The 21,077-nt window shown below is 40.8% G+C and overlaps 1 protein-coding gene across 1 annotated transcript in view; it reads right to left on the reverse strand.

Annotated features, from left to right (window-relative positions):
- The window catches only part of CACNA1S (calcium voltage-gated channel subunit alpha1 S), a 107,314-nt gene that overhangs the window by 60,232 nt on the left and 26,005 nt on the right, over positions 1–21,077 (reverse strand). The window contains exons 7-17 of the mRNA XM_070748865.1: positions 20,599–20,702; positions 19,021–19,169; positions 18,289–18,367; positions 17,647–17,807; positions 16,473–16,698; positions 9,884–10,091; positions 8,869–8,989; positions 6,391–6,505; positions 5,345–5,438; positions 2,961–3,030; positions 2,575–2,707 (exon numbers count right to left, since the gene is read on the reverse strand). Of these exons, the coding sequence (XP_070604966.1) occupies positions 2,575–2,707; positions 2,961–3,030; positions 5,345–5,438; positions 6,391–6,505; positions 8,869–8,989; positions 9,884–10,091; positions 16,473–16,698; positions 17,647–17,807; positions 18,289–18,367; positions 19,021–19,169; positions 20,599–20,702 (1,460 nt within the window). The remainder of the gene's footprint in view (positions 1–2,574; positions 2,708–2,960; positions 3,031–5,344; positions 5,439–6,390; positions 6,506–8,868; positions 8,990–9,883; positions 10,092–16,472; positions 16,699–17,646; positions 17,808–18,288; positions 18,368–19,020; positions 19,170–20,598; positions 20,703–21,077) is intronic.

The following is a 21,077-nucleotide window of genomic DNA, read 5'->3' on the forward strand; positions in this document are numbered from 1 at the left end:
CTCTCTTGCGGAGCTAGCCTGTTTCTGTCCAAGCAGCAAACCAGTCCAGCCAGCTCACCAACCCAACCAGCCAGCCAGCCACAGACCATTAGAAATGGAGTTGAGGTCTTCAATGAAATACAGCAGCAGTAGGAAGTTGTGGAAAAATATATTTACTTCTTTATTCTACTATTACTATTACTACTACTACTGTCTATACTATACATACAATAAATTAGTATCTTACTAGTACCTTACTACAACTATCTTCGTTCAATAACTCACAGGAACCAACTTTTACAGTGTTACAGCTTCTTCAAAGCATACTTCCACGAACAGCAACAGCACACAGCTAACAGCGAACAGACAGAGAAAAAGAGCAGGGAGCTCTTGTCTAGTTAAATACTTTTCATATAATTGCTCAGTTGCTGCATGCTCAACTGCCTCTGAATGACTCAGCATTCTTAACTCAGGCCTACTTTTTGCATTAAGATATTACCCAGGGATTTTTAATTCCTGACACCTCTTTCTCCTCCTACCATTCTACTTCCTCGCCTTCTTTCTTAACCTTTCCCTGGGTGAACTGAATATAATTCTGAAATTCCTTTATTGTAACAGACTGGCAGTTTCTTAATCTAATCTTGTCATCTTGCCAAGGCTTGAGCTCATGGGTTCGGGGCTGCAGTCCACGTTACCGCCTATCGCCCACTGAGGTGCCAAGAGGATGCTCCTATAGTGGATTTTATTCTTCTTTCTGGCTTACCAGTCTTTGAATTTCCTTAAAGTTTGCACTATCATTTTGGTGTTTCCTGGGAGTTCACTCAGAGGCAACTCTGGAGCTTTCAAAAGAGGATCTGAGAGGCTTGAAGTTGCCTTCCTTATATTACTAGATAAGATCTAATTTCTGAGTATTAAACAGGGAGGAAAGTTTACCAGATTGCAATTTATTTCATTTGTATTTGTTATTTGCCCAAAAATTAAATGATGGCCTTGGGGCAGCCACCTGATATTTTACTTGCCTTTTAACCCAGTTCAGAAATGGAATGACGATGAGAACTGTTCTGATTTACAATTTTCTTAAACAGGAACACCATCAAGAAGTGGCTGCTCCTCTTCCTATGACTACCATAAGATCATGTCCCTTGTAGGAGTGACTAAGGTTCTCCCTGAAATCCAGTTGTCCCCTACCCTGCTGGTATTTCAGAGACCCCTGAAGTACAGGCTGTTCACTCAGGCCTTTGGGGAGGATGACTGAAGCCTCCTTCAGATAATATGGATTTGCTTGTTTTGTTGCCTGATTTGTGCCATCTTTTATTGTCTTTTATTACTTATATTGTTTTATTATTCTGCGTGAGGATTTTTTTTCTGTGAAGTGCTCAGGATTTTTAGGCGTGTAAAAAATTAAATAAATAAATATAAAGTGATAAATATAAAGCAGAATCCATGCTTTGATTGTGTATTATCTCAGGGACCGCCTTCTGCTGCACGAATCCCAGCGACCAGTTAGGTCCCACAGAGTGGGTTTTCTCCGGGTCCCGTCAACCAAACAATGCCACTTGGCGGGACCCAGGGGAAGAGCCTTCTCTGTGGCGGCCCGGGCCCTCTGGAACCAACTCCCCCCAGAGATTAGAATTGCCCCCACCCTCCTTGCCTTTCGTAAGCTACTTAAAACCCACCTCTGCCGCCAGGCATGGGGGAATTGAGATACTCTTTCCCCCTAGGCCCTTACAATTTTATGCATTGTATGTCTGTATGTGTATTTGGTTTTTATAATAATGGATTTTTAATTGTTCTTAGTATCGGATTATTATTGTATGCTGTCTTGTTATTGCTGTTAGCCGCCCCGAGTCTTCGAAGAGGGGCAGCATACAAATCCAATCAATCAATCAATCAATCAATCAATAAATAAATAAATAAATAAATAAAAAAGCATAACACTCTTCAATCCATTTTACATTGTTATGACTGAGAATTTATTATCCCGATTCACTAAAAGTTCAGGGTTCACTGTTAAATATAATTGTATTCTTCTGTTCTGAGCCAATGATATGATGGATGTTAGACAGTTATTCACTCAGTAGTCAACCTTAGATGCTAGAGATTGGGAAGGCTGAAAGGAGATTGGTCATACTAGCAAAGAAGCACTTTCATACAAATAGGCCAACATTAATCAGGTGATCACCCATAAACTCCTGAGTTGTTTCAGATGTTAAATGTTGTATAAGAGGCAGAGAAACTGTCATGCTAAGAGGTCCAAGCTGTTCAGTAATATATAGCATATTTTTAACATAATTCTTCCCATTTGTGTAACACTGAGATGAGAGATATTGCACCATTGTTATTTCTGTCTCCAAAACTTACACTCTACCCATTTTTGACAGAAAAACATGACATTTTTTGACAGGAAAAAAAAATGTGAAAATCAAAATATCATTTGAGAAGTAAACATCTTAGAAGACATTCAGTTCTTCCACTTCAGTACTGTTAATGATTGCAGTAATACCTTTGATTATTATCACTAGAGAGTTGGAAGACCAATATGCTTGTTGGGAAGGGAGGGAGGGAGGGAGGGAGGAAGGAAGGAAGGATGCATACTTGTTGGTTGGGCTAAAGATGAAGAATGAACTTGCTTCAGGCATGGGCACCGCTTTTTCCTTTAATTGCAGCTCAGCTAGGGGACGTGGCCTAGGGCTGAGAGGGATTTCAGGTTCATCTTCCTCGTCATCACCTGTAGGAAAATAGTTACAGAAAAACTTAATTCTCATCTATTTTCCACTAGTAATACATTATAGGTTTTTAAAAACCTCCTGAACGTTTTCAACGTTATTTTTGTACTATGTACTTTCTAGTCTTAGGTCCTACTAAGACTCAAGAACACTAATTGCCATGTTAGGTAATATACTTAACACAAATACTTTCCTTCTCTTTTATTCAACATGTGACGGAATTGGCAAAAATAAGTGGCACTGAAATCTTCTTACCTGGGAAGTCTGCAGAAGGGTATGGGTCTTTGATTTCATTAACATTTGATTCAAACTCATCCACTTTTAACTTTAAAAATGAAAAAGAAAAAAAGGAAATTAAGTTCTACAATTCTGTTACAATATTTCTGAATGGTGCTACTTGAGACTAAAAGGAGAGCAAAAAAAGAGGATTGACAGATGACTGTATATTTAAGTGCACAATATTGAAATGCCATCCGGGACTACTTTATACACATATGGACTTATTTGTGAAATCACCATATGGTTTGGTTTATATATGTCTTCCTAATATATCATTGGATGGTTGTTTTATTGAATAACATTCTATTACATAAAGCAAGAATTCTTTTTTTCCCCACCCTTTGCTGAAATCTTAATGATACACCTCTCTTAAAAATCCAAACACTAAAATAAACAAAATGAACAATGAAAACAATACAAGGAAAGGTTGAGAAAGGTGGATTTATGGTAACAATGGGAGGGAGGTAAACCTCAAATTTTGGGAGATCCTGCAATAAAATCTGCATGCTTTTAAATAAAAAGTAAAAGGACTTTGAATGTGCCTTCCAGAATATTGACACTGGAATGGAATAGAAATTACACATCACACCTATTTTGGAACCAATGTATTTTTTATTAATTATATTTTGTCACCCTCGACGTAAAATGATCGCCTTCTTTGGGGAAACAGTGAACAAGGACCTCAGGCCTAAATACCACACACAGAACACCACATACAGAACATAGCCAAATACCTAAATACCACACACAAATAACTTTATTTGAATAAATTTAAATAATGCACAAATAATTAAATTTAAATAACACACAAATAATTTAAACTTAAATTTAAATTACACACAAATAACTAAATATCATACACAGAACAGCCCAAACACACACTGCTAGAGCAGAGGTCTTCAAACGTGACAGCTACGAATTCTGGGAGTTGAAGTATACAAGTCGTAAAGTTGCCAAGCTTGAAGGCCTCTGTGGTAGAGAGAAGTTCCCTGAAGATTGGCTCCGGTACAAGTTCTGAAAGCTCAGAAGGCAAAATGATCCTGGTGACCGACCCCCATAGGACCTTGAATGACAACCTCCTTTTGTCCTTAAGACCAGTATACTCTCATTTATTGTTCTCAGTCATAGCCTGATTCAAATCATTAGTATCAAAAACAAGAGGGTAATTCAATCCCTGAGGAATTTATTTCCCAGGAAAATTCATCTGATGGGAGTGGTAACTTGTAAATAAGTCTTGCAAGCTTTCTCAGTATTATACTTTGCTAAGAAGAGTAACTACAGCCATGGCTTTCACAAGCTGCCTTTAACAGTCCCAACATCAAATGAGCCTTGCTTTTCTTCCTTGCACTGGGAATAATGACTCCTACTGGGAAAATGTCTGGGACAGACTGGGGAAAAAAATGTATAGCTGAGTAAACTCTGAAAAAAAAATTTCCAGGGTAGTGCTGGCTATTTATGTAGGAACCTGATACAGGATGAAATAAACTGTTGTGTGAGACTGTTTAATGCTACTCTATCTATCTATCTATCTATCTATCTATCTATCTATCTATCTATCTATCTATCTATCTATCTATCTATCTATCTACCTACCTACCTACCTACCTACCTACTTATTTTTGTGCAGCCTCAATATTATTAAATAAACTATAATCAAATGACAATGGAGTTAACTGAAATGAAAAATAGTTATTGTATTTTTCAGAGTATAAGATGCACTTTTCCCCCCTTAAAAGAGGCGGAAATTTTGGGTGTGTCTTATACTCCAAATATAGGGGTTTTTTAAAGCTTTTTTCCCCAGCCCTCACAAGGTGCTAACAATATACTTGGCTCTTCCCAGCTTGCAGGCCTGTTTTCATTGCTACTCCCTCTGAAAAAGGTTTTTCAGTCCTAACGAGGTGCTAATGATCTTCCTGGCTTGCAGGATTTTTTCATTCTCCTTTGGAAAGAGTTTTTTTTCTAGTCCTAAGTCTTTGCAGGCTTGCTTTCATTCCTACTCCTTCCAAAGAAGAATTTTTTCAGCCATAACCAGGGGATAAAATAATGTGCTGAAACTGACCAGACTAAAGATGCTGGGTAGATTAATACCTGCTAGGTAGATTCCCCCCCCTCTATTTTCTCTCCCCCCCCCCAAACTAAGGTGCATCTTATACTCCCAAAAATATGGTAAATGTTTGTAATCTTATAAACTTTCACCATTAGAAGTAAGTTGCATATAACAATATTGTCTGTCTTTATAAAAAAAAAATCATGTCATTTTTAAAAGAACATTTGTCTTCAAAAGCTGGGTGCAAATACCTAAACAAAGAAATGGCTAAAGAGATGAAGTGCAGCATTGCTAGCTGCCATCCTTGTCTGACCTTAGCTGTGGTGGGAATTCCTTCTCCCCTTGCTTTCTGTTCCAGCTTCTTGGCCAACAATAGCTTTTCTTCTTCAGATTTCTCAGGATAACCTCTACAGAAAAGAGCCAAAACAGCCGAGGCAAAGGGAAGAGAAACCGGGTAGATTGAAGTAGGGGAGGCATATTAAAGAAGTTTAGAGTTACAACAGTTGACATAGAGCAGTCTATTTTTATTTATTTATTTGTCAAACAAGTATAGTATTATAGTACATATTAACATAACATAACATAAGTAGAACATAGTAATAGAAAGGATAAGACAGTAGGACAGGGACATTAGGCAGAAAAGTGCACTTATACACGCCCCTTACAGACCTCTTAGAAAAGGGGAGAGGTCAATTGTAGATAATGTAAGGTTGAAGATTTTGGGATTGGGGGAAGCAACAACAGAGTCAGGTAATGAGTTCCAGGCGGTGACCACTCTATTGCTGAAATTGTATTTTCTGCAGTCAAGTTTGGAGCGATTTACATTCAGTTTGTATCTATTACGTGATCTTGTGTTGTTGTTGTTGTTAAAGGTGAAGTAGTCACTGACAGGGAGTGCATTATGATGTATGATTTTATGAACAACAGTTAAATCAGTTCGGAGACGACATCGTTGTAAATTTTCTAGATTTAGTATTTGAAGTCTGGAGGAGTAGGGTAATTTGTTACGTGAGGAGGAGTGGAGGACTCTTCTTGTGAAGTATTTCTGGACTCCTTCGATTGTATTAATATCTGTTATGCAGTGTGGATTCCATACAAGTGAGCTGTATTCTAGAATAGGTCTGACGAATGTTTTGTATGCTCTGGTCTAGAACCCTAAAGGTTACTCTCAGTTCAGACCGGTTCTAAGAACCAGAAACACTGGTGGCGGGAGGCTCCACCCACCAGCCCAGGACACTTCTGCACATATGCAGAAGCATTGCATGCGTGCGTGAGCACAAGCCATTAGTAAAGGGTTTTAGAATCCACCACTGCCCAACGGTATGATTGTCAGGAATAGCAGCAGAAGGAAGAACTGACCTGGTCATTTTCTTCCACATCTTCTCTTCAGCTTTGGCTTTCTGAGCAGATGTTAATGTTTCTGCCTCAGCCAGGTTGTCCACAGCAATAGCCAAAAAGACATTGAGCAAGATATCTAACATAGGGAGAGGAGAAAAGCTAAGGAATTTTACAGTGTCGATTTACATCACACGGACATGACGGCTCAAGACTTCTATCATCCTATGAAAGTTTCACTTGATAACAGGTTATACCTACCCAGTTTTCTGATATCATCGAATGTGAAGGATTGGAAGAAAATCAGGGTTTAGGAAATGGACATTTTGCCATGGCTCCAAAATGTGGGATTCCCCTTTTGTCAAAACTGTGGATAGACAAAGCCATCCCTTGGGTGAGGCCTTCTTAGGTGAGAAAAGGCATTGGCTGCTCATCTGAGTTCAACTCAGACTTACTGAGCAGAAAGAAACACTAAGAGTTCATTAATGGCCAAATAAATTCTTCCCTATTTATTGATTTTAAACATTTTACATTTCTCCTATATCCGTAGAAAGAAAAGGTGGGATATGGTCAATTTTAAAAAAATAATAAAACCACAAAGCAAAAAGCAAAACAAGCTACAGGGTATTTAGCAACATTTAAAGATTCTCAACCTGGGGGTCGGGACCCCTTTGAGGGTCGAATGGCTGTTTCACAGGGGTCGCCTAAAGCCATGGAAAAAGACAAATTTCCCATGGTGTTAGGAACTATAAGCTTCTATTCTGGCGCCTTGGAACATGTTTTTACAATCCGACCAATCAGGCATTTACAGTGAGGGTCTCCCTCTGGCCTTCCTGCCAATCAGCTTAAAGCTTGTTGGGAGAATTGGCACTAGGCGTCTGGTTGGAGGTCACCACAACATAAGGAACTGTATTAAGGGGTTGTGGCATTAGAAAGGCTGAGAACCACTGATGTAGATGAATAGCAGGGTCTTCATAATATAGTGTTTAAGGTACTGCACTGGGGCCAGAGAGACCAGACTTCAAGTATACAATCTGACCACGAAGTTTTCTAGATGACCTTGGGACAATTACACTATCCCAGTCCAACATGCTTCACAGGGCTGTTGTAATAAGGATAACTTACGGAGGGGGGCGGCATACAAATCTAATAAATAATGATAATGATAATGATAATAATAAATTATATTATTATTATTAAAGATCCACTGGAACTTGTGCCGGAACTACCATTTACCAGTGGCAAAGAACTGGTGGGATCATAAGCCCGAAAAAGTGGTCGAAAATGAGCAAGCAAAACTACTGTGGGACTTCAGACTTCAGACTGACCAAATTCTGAAGCATAACTGTTCTGTCTGGGTTCCCCCAGACGTCAACACCAACTAAAAAGAGTAGCCAGACACGCTGGTAAAAAGCAAAGTCATTTTATATCTTTGAAAACAAACACAGATAACAAAAACTGTTCTTACAAACTGGAATGCCATGAAGCTTCACAGAAGAGTCACGACGGCCAGACAATACAACAGGCTTTTTGCTGGCACACACACCACTGTAGATAATAAAACCCACGCCTCCCCCAAGTTTTCAGCCTTTGAGGCCACAAGCCAGAATCAGAGACGCCAAGGATCGAAGCAAGGTCACAGGACTCCCAAAAGATAACTCTCCACAATACAGGAAGGGCGGGCCTGCCTTTTCAACCTTTCTGAGGAGAACCACACCCAAACCCAGCTGTTGCCTATTAGGGATGGAAATACCTGGCTAATTGTCCCCTTCGTTGTGCTGCCCTTCTCTGCCTCATATCTATGATGGCTTGTGCGTTCTCATCTAATGACTCCAGGCTACTCGCTGGGGAGAGCTCCCCCCCGGGGGTCTCAGGCTGTTCTCCCTCCTCCTTGTCCTGACATTCCTCTTCCCCATCTGCCTGGTCCTCCTCCTCCTCCTGTTCCTCGTCCTCCCCCTCTGAGCATGGAGCCGGCAGAGTTCCAGCCATTCCCTGAGGAGCCTCAGACTGAATCACAACAATAACACACCAGACATTGTGATCATGGAGAAAAAGAAAGTATGGATCATCAACATCGCAATCCCAGGAGACAGCAGAATTGAGGAGAAGCAGCTAGAGAAATTAGTGAAATACGAAGATCTAAAAATTGAGCTGCAACGACTCTAGCATAAGCCAGTGAAAGTGGTCCCATGGTACTTGGCACGCTGGGCGCAGTGCCAAACGATCTCAGCAGACATTTGAAAACCATTGGAATTGACAAAATCTCCATCTGTCAATTGCAAAAAGGCACTTTACTGGGATCGGCAAACATAATTCGCCGCCACATCACGCAGTCCTAGGTGCTTGGGAAGCGCCCAACTGGTGATGAAATCCGAAATCCAGCATAGTGATCTCGTTTGCTGTGTTGTACTGACATAATAATAATAATAACTGTAAGAATACCTTACAGTCCATCAGTAATCAAATATTAAAATATGCGAACACTGTTTAATGAAAGGATACAATTCCCACTTACGAACAGAACAATAAAATAAATGCAGACCAGCACACCGGGATAGACAGGTCCCCCGTAAGCCATAATCCCATTGTACATGATAGAGGTCCAGTCTTCCCCAGTCAAGACCTAGGAAGAGACAAAATATTTTGAAAGCACCAGAAATCATCTAGTAATATTTGGCTTTCAAACAAGACTGAATGTCTAAATCTCCTTCAGTGTGTTGGCCCTGGGTAATTGATCTGATTAATTATGAGTTCAATCACATTTCCTCTGGGATTTAGGAGAGATAATTTCTCATTCTTGGGAATTCCCACCATGTCCTACCTCCCAGCTGCTGAATTTCTTCACTCTTTCACTCCTTCTCTCTCGCCTTCTCTTTCTTTCTTTCTTTCTTTCTCTCTCTCTCCCTCCCTCCCACTTTATCTCTCAGGGACCGCCTTCTGCCGCATGAATCCCAGCGACCAGTTAGGTCCCACAGAGTTGGCCTTCTCCGGGTTCCATCGACTAAACAATGCTGTTTGGCGGGACCCAGGGGAAGAGCCTTCTCTGTGGCGGCCCCGACCCTCTGGAACCAACTCCCCCCAGAGATCAGACTTGCCCCCACCCTCCTTGCCTTCCGTAAGCTCCTTAAAACCCACCTCTGTCATCAGGCATGGGGGAACTGAGATATTCTCCTCCCCCTAGGCTTACAAAAAAATTATGCATGGTATGTCTGTATGTATGATTGGTTTATTAAATTAGGGTTTTTAAATTAACTTAAATATTAGATTTGTTTATATTGTCTTATTGTTGTTGTTAGCCGCCTCGAGTCTGCGGAGAAGGGCGGTATACAAATCTAATAAATAAATAAATAAATAAAATCTCTCTCTCTCACACACACACACACAGACACATTGTCAAATGTCCTACTCATTCCAGAAATTATCCCACAACCTACTTTCCTGATGATTTACCCACTTAGACATCACATTTATTTCAGGAATTGAACCTTTGTCTAAACAGCCTTGACGTTAGCTGTACCTGGAAGACACTGATGAGAGCCTGAGGGAAGTTGTCAAAGGTGCTGCGTCGTATTTCCGTATCATCAAAATCAAACCGCCCTCCAAAGAGCTGCATCCCTAAGAGGGCAAAAATGACCATGAAGAGGAAGAGGAGGGTGAGGAGAGAGGCAATGGATCGCACAGAGTTCAACAGGGAAGCCACCAGGTTGTTCAGCGAGGTCCAATACCTAGAGAAAAAGAGAAAGATTATGAGAGTTGTTATCATATCAGAGAAAGTGTGGGGTGTATGCGGATCAGCCAAGTTATCTAGCACAGTAAGATAGGAATCTAGATGAGTAAGCACTGTTGTATTTTTCGGACTATAAGATGCACCAGAGTATAAGATGCGCCTTAGTTTTTTGGGAAGGAAAATAAGAGAAAAAATAAAACAAAAATTCTGCCTACCAGCATTCATCCGTCTAGCGTCCTTAGCAAACAGCTTGGAACAGAGAGAGTCCGCAACTTGGGCGTCCTCTTGGATCCACAGCTGACTTTAGAACACCATCTTTCAGCTGTGACAAGGGGGGCATTCGCCCAGGTTCGCCTGGTGCACCAGTTGTGGCCCTATCTGGACAGGGAGTCTCTACTTACGGTCACTCATGCCCTTATCACCTCGAGGTGCGACTACTGCAATGCTCTCTACATGGGGCTACCTTAGAAGAGCGTTCGGAAACTACAAATTGTGCAAAATGCAGCCGCGCGAGCAGTCATGGACTTGCCCAGACACGCATTTATCTCTCCAACACTCCGCACTCCGCACTGGCTGCAAATTGGTTTCTGGACACAATTCAAAGTGTTGGTTATGACCTATAAAGATCTACATGGCATTGGGCCAGAATACCTGCAGGACTGCCTTTTAATAATAATAATGAGTTATTGGATTTGTATGCCGCCCCTCTCCGTAGACTCGGGGCGGCTAACAACAATGATAAAAACAACATGTAACAATCCAATAATAAAACAACTAAAAACCCTTATTATAAAATCAAACATACACACAAACATACCATGCATAACTTGTAATGGCCTAGGGGGAAGGAATATCTCAACTCCCCCATGCCTGGCAGTATAAGTGAGTCTTGAGTAGTTTACGAAAGACAGGGAGGGTGGGGGCAGTTCTAATCTCCGGGGGGAGTTGGTTCCAGAGGGCTGGGGCCACCACAGAGAAGGCTCTTCCCCTGGGGCCTGCCAAACGACATTGTTTAGTTGACGGGACCCGGAGAAGGCCAACTCTGTGGGACCTTACTCTGTGGGACCTTTTGCCGTATGAATCCCAGTGACTGGTCAGGTCCCACAGAGTCGGCCTTCTCCAGGTTCCATCAACTAGACAATGTCGTTTGGTGGGACCTAGGGGGAGAGCTTTCTCTGTGGGGGCCTCGGCCCTCTGGAATCAGCTCCGCCCAGAGATTTGTACTGCCCCCATCCTCCTCGCCTTCCGTAAGAGTCTTAAGACTCATTTATGCTGCCGGGCTTGGGACTACTAGATTCTTGCCCCTTGGCCAATGAACGTGTTGAGAGAATATTGAGTGAATGGAATGATTGTTTTTTATGATTTTGGGGGTTTTAGATTTAAATTTAATTAATTGGAGCTAAAATATTGTATATTGTTTATTATATGTTGTAAGCGGCCCCGAGTCCTCCAAGAGGGGCAGAATAAATGTCCAATAAATAAACAAACAAACAAACAAACAAACAGACAGACAGACAAACAAACATTAGCCTTACAAAGTTCCGTTCCAAAGGTTGTTTATTCTGTCTTGCAAAGCTCATTTGAGAAGTTGTTTTTTCAGCCTTGCAAAGCTCCATTTCAGAGGCTGTTTTCAGCCTTTTAAAGCTCCATTTTGAGAGTTTGTTTTAGCCTATGAAAGTTCCATTTGAGAGGCTGGGCCAAGCTACATTCGGTATATATGACACACCCAGATTTTCACCCTCTAAGGGGGGGGGAGTGCAATTTATATTCTGAAAAAATACGGTAAATTACTGTTCTGATCAACTACAGGTAGTCCTCAACTTACGACCACAACTGAGCCCCACATTTCTATTACTAAGAAAGACAAGTGAGTTTTGCCCCATTTTACAAATTTTCCTGCCACAGCTGTTAAGTGAATCATTGCAGTCATTAAATTGGTAGCACAGTTGTTAGAGGAATCAAAGGCTTTCCCCTTTGACTTTTCTTGTCAAAAGATCACAAAAGGTGATCACATGACCACAGGACATTGCAACCATCACAAATCCTGATGGCTGCCAAGCACCTGAATTTTGAGCCTGTGACCAGTAGTAAGGGTGAAAACCAGACAAGATTCACTTTTTCATTCATTCATTCATTCATTCATTCATTCATTCATTCATTCAATCATCCATCCATCCATCCATCCATCCATCCATTCATTCATTCATTCATTTCTTTATTGGATTTCTATGCCACCCCTCTCCGTAGACTCGGAGCGGCTAACAACAGTGACAAAAACAGAATGTAGAAATCCAATACTAAAACAGCTAAAAACCCCTGTTATAAAACCAATCATACATACAAACATACCATGCATAAATTGTAGAAGCCTAGGGGGAAAGATTATCTGGGTTCCCCCATGCCTGACGGCAGAGGTGGGTTTTGAGGAGCTTACGAAAGGCAAGGGGGCTATTCTAATCTCTGGGGGGAGTTGGTTCCAGAGGGCCGGGGCCGCCACAGAGAAGGCTCTTCCCCTGGGCCCCGCCAACTGACATTGTTTAGTTGACGGGACCCGGAGAAGACCCACTCTGTGGGACCTAACTGGTCGCTGGGATTCGTGCGGTAGAAGGCGGTCCCTGAGATAATCTGGCCCGGTGCCATGGAGGGCTTTATAGGTCATAACCAACACTTTGAATTGTGACCGGAAACTGATCGGCAACCAATGCAGACTGCGGAGTGTTGGTGTGACATGGGCATATTTAGAGAAGCCCATGATTGCTCTCGCAGCTGCATTCTGCACGATCTGTCATAACTTTGAACAGTCACTAAATGAATAGTTATAAGTCAAGGACTACTTGAGTGCCACTAACGGCTTATTTGTTCATAGAAAAAAGAATCATAAGTTCTCTCAATTGGTGCCTTCACAGTTGCGGGTGGCCATCCAAGATTCTAGCTATTTTAACAGAGAGAATGGAATATATTTGATGCAGCGCCTTAGCACAGCATGTACAGACTATTTCTGTCGGAGTCCTCCTATCACCTCCCTTCCTTGGAACCTAATAGAGATGGATGGGTATCTGATACTATCTGCCATGAGGGGGAAAAGCAAATACCATCATCCAATATCAGTTCAGCTATAACAAAAGGGCCCACGCTTTGATAAGTTGGAGTGGACCGGATGGAAGAATGAATCACTGTTTTCACACTAGGGATCATTTATGAAGATGTACAAGTGCACTAGAGTGCCTTCCGTCCCCTGTCCTATTGCTCTCCTATATCTCCTATACCTTTCTTCTATTCCTATATCTCTTCTTCTATTCTTTCATTGATATGTTCTATTACTATATCTTCTTTTCTATTATTTCTTAGATATATTTTACTATGAGTATCTCCTCTATAACCTTCATCATGTATTTTACCATGTGTATATAGATATATACCCACTAAAACCCTCATTGTGTATTGGACAAAATAAATAAATAAATAAATAAAATATGTATGTATGTATGCAGGGGTGGGCTACTGCCCAGACCGGGGGGGGGGGGGAGAATGGGATGCAGTGGGGTAGCGAAAATGGAACTCCACCCCAGAGCACCCAATTTGTACTGAAAGATGTTGAATAAAAATGCTAGGAATCCTGCATAAGCCACGTCCACAGTGTGGTAGTAAAAATTTTGGTAGCCCTTCACTGTATAGATTTAGATTAGATTTATTGGATTTATATGCTGCCCCTCTCCGTAGACTCGGGGCGGCTCACAACAATGGTAAACAATATATAGTAACAAATCTAATATTTAGCAATCTAAATTACAGTTTTAGGTTAAAAAATCCAAAAGAAACCCCAATATATAAAAAACAAGCACACAGTCAAATCATACACAGAAACTACATGGGCAAGGGGAGATGTATGTATGTATGTATGTATGTATGTATGTATGTATGTATGTATGTATGCATGCATGCATGCAGTGAAGGGTTACCAAAATTTTTACTACCACACTGTGGACGTGGCTTATGCAGGATCCCCAGCATTTTCTTTCAACATCTTCCAGTGCAAATTGGGTGCTCTGGGATGGAGCTCCATTTTCACTACCCCACTGTGTTTCCCCTGTGGGGGCAGCAGCCCACCCCTGTATGTATGTATGTACAGTATGTATGTTTATATGCCGCCCAATTCCAGTGGACTCACAATAATAACAAGAATTAAAACAAATATTAAAAAGTTACCATACCAGCAATAAAATACCCGGCTGGTGACTTATCCCTGGCCCGTTTTGCTGCAGGGCCAGGGAGACACTGACCTTCAGCGTGGCCGCCATCTTGTTTTTTCGGCCAAGATCTCGCGAGATTTCGTGAGATCTCGGCCACCTCCTGGGAAGGCTTGGGCCTTCCCAGTGATGTCACCCAGGGCAGAGCCTGCAGCCCTATAAAAGGGCTCGGCAGGCTCCAGGGTCTCCTTTTCGCCCTGGATGCCAAGCAGCGAACACTCACCCGCCCTCCCTATCTTCCAGTGTGCCTGTGAGGGTCGCCCTTATTGGGGGCCGAATAGGAATTTTTAGCGGTTGCGGTATTTTTTTGCGACCGTTTTTTCACCTATTCCACACTGCAGTGACAGTTAAGCGGTTAGGGGGTGCTTCGCCCCTGTTTAGGTTAATTGGCATAGCTTTGGTCATTTGGGTAGGCAGGTTAGGGGAGGAAAACTGGGTGGTGGTTTAGCAACTGCGTGTTCTCCGTTGTGCATCTTTGGGGATGATTGACAGGTTCTCTCCAAAGGCTTGTGGTGGAAACGACCTGAGCAATTGGGGGGAACCTGTCTTTGGGTCCCGCCCATTGCTTTCCCCTTGTATGGGATAGACGACGGGACCTCCCACATGCAAGTGCATGGCAGTGAGTCAGGTGAGGGCATGGCCCCTCACCTGGATCAGCCCATATGTTGCCCCGGAAATTTTTCTGACGTCATTTTCCGCCCCGGAAGCAATTGTTTGATCCTGCGGGTCTTTGTTTAGGGTTATAGTTAATGTATGCAAATTTATTTAAATAAATTATGCAAATTTAATTAATAAAAAAGACCCATTTTAAATCCAGCTCTTGTGTCTGCTGCAATATAAAAAACCTAATAATAGTTCTAAAAAACCACACCATACTCTCAGTCATTCAAAGTCCTAGACCTGCTGGAAAAGCCAGATCTTAATGGCTTCCGGAAAGCTGGTAAGATAGAGATAGTGCGTCTGTCCCAGATAATAAACATACTTTATCATAAAACAACAAGCATAAAAGCAAAATAAACAACTTAATGACAAATTAAATTCTAACAATAACAACAGCAATAATAAAGCAGCAAGTGAATCAAAATTCAGACACTTCTCTCCATATTTATTTTATTCATTTAATCTCAAATGCAGTATGAAGATGCTGTAGTCATCTTCCCTGGTCAGAATGCCCTGAAGAATAAATGCAGCAGCTGAGATATCGCCGTGCTGACTCTCAGTAATTTTAGCTGTGTTCTTTTGTTTGTTCTTTTAAAAAAAGTAATATTATCTTTCTTTAAAAAAAACAAAACAGTCCAATTTAGCAACCACAACAGTTGCATCTTGTGGCAATGAATTTTTCAAAATCATTTTTTATTGTGTGAGAAAATACATAAGTTAAAATATAGGTATACGTGGGCAAGGACTTAGGTATCAAAGGCAATCTCTCTCTCTCTCTCTCTCTCTTTCTCTCTCTCTCTCTTTCTCTCTCTCTCTCTTTCTCTCTCTCTCCCCCCCTCTCTCCCCCTACCATCCTCCCTCCCTCCCTCCCTCCCTCCCTCCCTCCCTCCCTCCCTCCCTCCCTCCCTCCCTATACTTTTGACTTTTATATGGCCAGACAAATCGGAGTGTATATTTAAGGTGACATCAGAAGAGAGAAGTAACATGGACAAGTTTCTATGTTAAGGCTATTTAAGAAAAATATTAAGATTATTTCTTAGAAGGTTTATGCTGTTGTTCCTAATTAAAAGTCCAAGTATGTATGTATGTATGTATGTATGTATGTATGTATGTATGTATGTATGTATACATACACATAAACATATTTCTGGAGCAAATAAATCTATATATTATAAGAAGGAAAAATCTATCTGTCCATCCATCCATCCATCTATCTATCTAAATTTCCTTGCTATAATATATTGATCTATTTACTCCAGAAATGTCACTCTCAGCATTGACTGAGGAATCACAATATAATGCACACATTGAAAGTACCCTCTAAATGGAAAATCCTGGTCCTTGTGCATTCTGACTTCATATTTTTAAAAAAGACTAATGGGAATAGCCCAAGGAAATACTTTTAGAATTAACTAGGATACATGAATGGGATGTTTTTCAACAGTGCTGTTTCTCCCAGAGAGGAAACTCACTTTGTTATCTTCAAGATTCTCAGCAGTCGAATGCATCGCAAGACAGAGATGCCCAGAGGGCTCATGGAAGTGATCTCTACCAAGATGAGCTCCAAGAGCCCCGTGCACACCACAAGGCAATCGAAGCGGTTGAAGATAGACATGAAGTACTGATGGAGGCCCAGGGCATACATCTTCAGAATCATCTCCACCGTAAAGAGGGCCAAAAGTACTCGGTTAGCCACATCTGTAAGCAAAAAGGTTTCACTGGTGATGAATGGACAGGTTATATTCTGGCCATTAGGTGTTCCTCAAAGGCTCAAAGTCCACAGATCCAAAACAAAGTCACAATAGCACTCAGGATGATGTGATTGATGCTCTCTTGTTGTCATTTTGACAGTTCCCTGCAGACCCCCCCCCTCCCATCAGTTATTTGGGGATTGAAGAGAAGAGCTTGAGTTCATTGAAGAGTAATTCTGCCGCACAAATCCCAGCGACCAGTTAGGTCCCACAGAGTGGGCCTTCTCCGTGTCCCGTCAACTAAACAATGTCGTTTGGCGGGACCCAGGGGAAGAGTCTTCTCTGTGGTGGCCCCGGCCCTCTGGAACCAACTCCCCCCAGAGATTAGAATAGCCCCCACCCTTCTTGCCTTTCGTAAGCTTCTTAAAACCCACCTCTGTCGTCAGGCATGGGGAAACTGAGATATTCTTTCCCCCTAGGCTTCTACAATTTATGTATGGTATGTTTGTTTGTATGATTGGTTTTAAAATAAGGGTTTTTAGCTGTTTTAGTATTGGATTGTCGCATGTTGTTTTTACCACTGTTATTAGCTGCCCCGAGTCTACGGAGAGGGGCGGCATACAAATCCAATAAATAAATAAATAAATAATCCTATGTTTCTCATCATGGGAAAACACACATGAAACCTCATGTATCATTTTTTGGCCAAAACACAAGAGGATGGAGAAGTAGAGATGAGAAGATTTATTTTAAGATAAAACTGCATCTGGTGATGGAACAGCAAATAAATCAAAAGTGCTATGAGAATATGGTTGCTAATAAATATGAGGCCAGTTCAATGGGGTGGGGGCGGAATAGAATTAAATAAGAAGTTAAAATTAGAACAGACAATGTCACACTTCCCCCTTTTTAATCAGAATCTGAAAAGTACTGAGAAACTAAATGTCCAACTCACCTTGGGCATGGGTCAGCCAATTAGGTTGAGCATGATGCTCGGTAGCTATGGAGATAGTATTCAAACCAACAATCAAGATCACTGCCCAATAGAAAAAGTTTGACTTAACAATTTCACGGCATTTTCTGCGAAAAAGACGGTTCCATCGTTGCCAGTGCCGACTAGAAGAGATTTAAAATGAGGATAAGGGCAGTTAGATCTATTTCCCCAAATCAGCCTCTACAATGGAGCCGTGTAAAGCAAAGACGTCTGAATCCCAGATCTTTGCAGCGTTACTCAACCTTGGCAACTTTAAAATGTGTGGACTTCAACTTCCAGAATTCCTGAGTCGGCATATGCTGGCTAAAGAATTCTGGGAGTTGAAGTCCACATAACTTAAACTTGCCAAAGTTGAGAAACATTGTCAGGAGAATCCATTTTTTAGCAGGTATGCTATGGCACCAAGTTTCAAATATGTATTATGGTGCTTGCCCCCCATTATTATCCAAGTATGTTGGATTGCAAACTGTACCATTTACTTCTTTGCCAAAAATATGCAAATTTTCCACAGGTGATGGCTTTCCAGAGATTAAGTTAAAGAGTCCTTCAAAATGATTTATTTAACACCGAACTACAGAACATGAATTTAATGCCTCTACTTACAAGAAGAGAATCCATTTATTCATGCCTTCAATCTCATATAGGCTGTCTGTCTCTGATCCACCTTCATCTGACCTCATTCCTATAAAATTTAAACACAGGTAAGATGTTTGCAAATTAATTAATGGAGCTAAAGAAAGTTTATTTGCAGAAGTAGAAATTTTTGTTAAGAAATATTGCAGAGTTTGGCAATATACATATAAATATACATACCGATGAATCTTATAGTCTATATCTAACTACTCTATCGTCTGTGTCTGTCTATCTGCCTGCCTGCCTGTATCTATCTATCTATCTATCTATCTATCTATCTATCTATCTATCTATCTATCTATCTATCTATCTATCTATCCATCCAGCCATCCATCCAGCCATCCATCCAGCCATCCAGCCAGCCATCCATCCAGCCAGCCAGCCAGCCAGCCAGCCAGCCAGCCAGCCAGCCAGCCAGCCATCTATCATCTATTAATCATAAAAATAATCAGTCTCGTGATGATAACAATAGTTCACCTAAAAGACAAGCATGGATTTTTGCAAACACCCTAATTTAAGCCGTGATTTTGTAATTCATTCTTACATCTTTTTTTCAATATCACCACTTTGGTAGTTAGACTCTTTGACCAAGCAGCTTGTTCTGGAAGCTACTGTAATTAGAAGTTTCATTGCAGAATGCTATGGCCCATAAAATATATACTAGAAAGCTAGTTGAGCAATCCTACTGAAAGAAGACAATACCTTCTCCACGTGTTCGGTCACTGTCTATGATTTCTGCATGAACGATCCAGTCCATGTAGCCTTTCATATCCTCTTCCAATTGTTGCTTCTCCCTCAGTTTCTGGAAGGTACCTCTTGATTTAGCTTTCTCACGCTCTTTGGTGAACTCCCTGGAATAAACTCAGATGAGCACTAGCAATGCATAGCATAGCAGTTAAGCCCATGAGCAATGGGCATCCTTAGGCAAGTCATTGCATTTTACATTCAAAATGCAAAATGAAAATACCCCACTTTTATTTGTGTGGAAAATATCCCACAATGAAATCAGAACTTTTGCTTTTTCCATCCTAATAATAAGACAGATAACCTTGGGGGCCTACATTTCATTTCAAGAGATTTCCCTTCATTTGAACTATTCAATTTGATTTTCATGTCAGTACAGTGTTCCCTCGATTTTTGCGGGTTCGAACTTCACGAATAGCCTATACCACGGTTTTTCAAAAAATATTAATTAAAAAATACTTTGCGGGGGTTTTTCTATAACAGGTTTTCCTGCCCGATGACATCATGCGTCATCGCCAAACTAGTAATTTTTGCAAATGAATAACAAAAAAACCCGATTATTGTTAATAAATAATTATGTTTATAAATATCAGGATCACTAAGTGTCTTATTCAATGGTGAGTACCAGTAATAATGATGAGTAAATGGTTGTTAAGGGAATGGGAAATGGTAATTTAGGGGTTTAAAGTGTTAAGGGAAGGCTTGTGATACTGTTTGTTTGTTTATTGATTTGATTTGATTTGATTTGATTTGATTTGATTTGTATACCACCCCTCTCAGACTCGGGGCAGCTAACAACAGTAATAAAACAGTATATAACAATAATCCAATACTAAAAACAGTTAAAAACCCATTATATAAAAACCAATCATACATATAGACATACCATGCATAAAATTTTAAAGGCCTAGGGGGAAAGTGTATCTCAGTTCCCCCATGCCTGGCGGCAGAGGTGGGTTTCAAGCAGCTTATAAAAGGCAAGGAGGATTCATAGCCAAAAATGGTGTATTTACTTCCGCATCTCTACTTTGCGGAAATTCGACTTTCGCGGGCAGTCTTGGAACGCATCCCCTGCGAAAATCGAGAGAACACTGTAGTTGTAAGTTACAAATAAATAAGTCAATAGAGACAAATCTCTTCAGAAAGTTAGAGGGATCTTGACCATTTACATTCTTTGAGACAATAAAAATAAAAATCACAAAAAAAGAGAACTTAATAAAGCATCCTTTCATGTCATGAGGCCAACTCTGAATATTAAAAAAGTAAGGAGTGTCTTTTTGGGCCATTCATTTAAGCACAAGACCTCCTGCCCCATCTATTGACTCAGATTGAAATAACATTGGGCTAATTTCACCATTTTACAAGTAGAATTTAAATGATTTTTTTTTTCTGAGAATGGATTTGCTGAGATGTGTAGAAACAGCTGTGTCCATCTATTTCTGGTCAAAAACCATTAAGAAAAAAAAAGCAGCTTATGAGAAATGTGTCAGAAAAGATTGCTTCTGAAAATTGCTCTCGTTTGTGAAAATTGCTTACCCACTGAGCACACCCAGGATAAGGTTAAGTATGAAAAAGGACCCAAGTAAGATGAGGCTGACAAAGTAGATCCAAGGCCACGCATTCCCAATGGCATCATTCACCTAAAACAAAACAGAATAGTAGATGCTGTTTTACTAAAATCATCATTATTTCCACCTTTGAAAAATCTCCACTAGCTTTCCAAGAAAAGTATGGGGAGGCAAATCAAAGAAAAGTGAGATTTCTTTAAAATCTCACCTTTATTATTTCTTATAAATAACTCTTGTCTTCCTCCTATGTTTATCATAACATTAGCGGACATGCGTTAGAGGAAGGCAACCGCAGAACCTCGGTAAACTGAATGGTGGCGTCATTTTTAATTATTGAATTTTTTACAGCCAGGAATTACGGTACCTAGTGTATGAAAGTAACGCAAGTCATATGCAACTTTGGTTGGGGGGTGGGGTGGTCATTCGCTTCTCATACTCAAGATGCAA

The sequence above is a fragment of the Erythrolamprus reginae genome, chromosome 3 (assembly GCF_031021105.1).
Source record: "Erythrolamprus reginae isolate rEryReg1 chromosome 3, rEryReg1.hap1, whole genome shotgun sequence".
Lineage (NCBI taxonomy): Eukaryota > Metazoa > Chordata > Lepidosauria > Squamata > Dipsadidae > Erythrolamprus > Erythrolamprus reginae.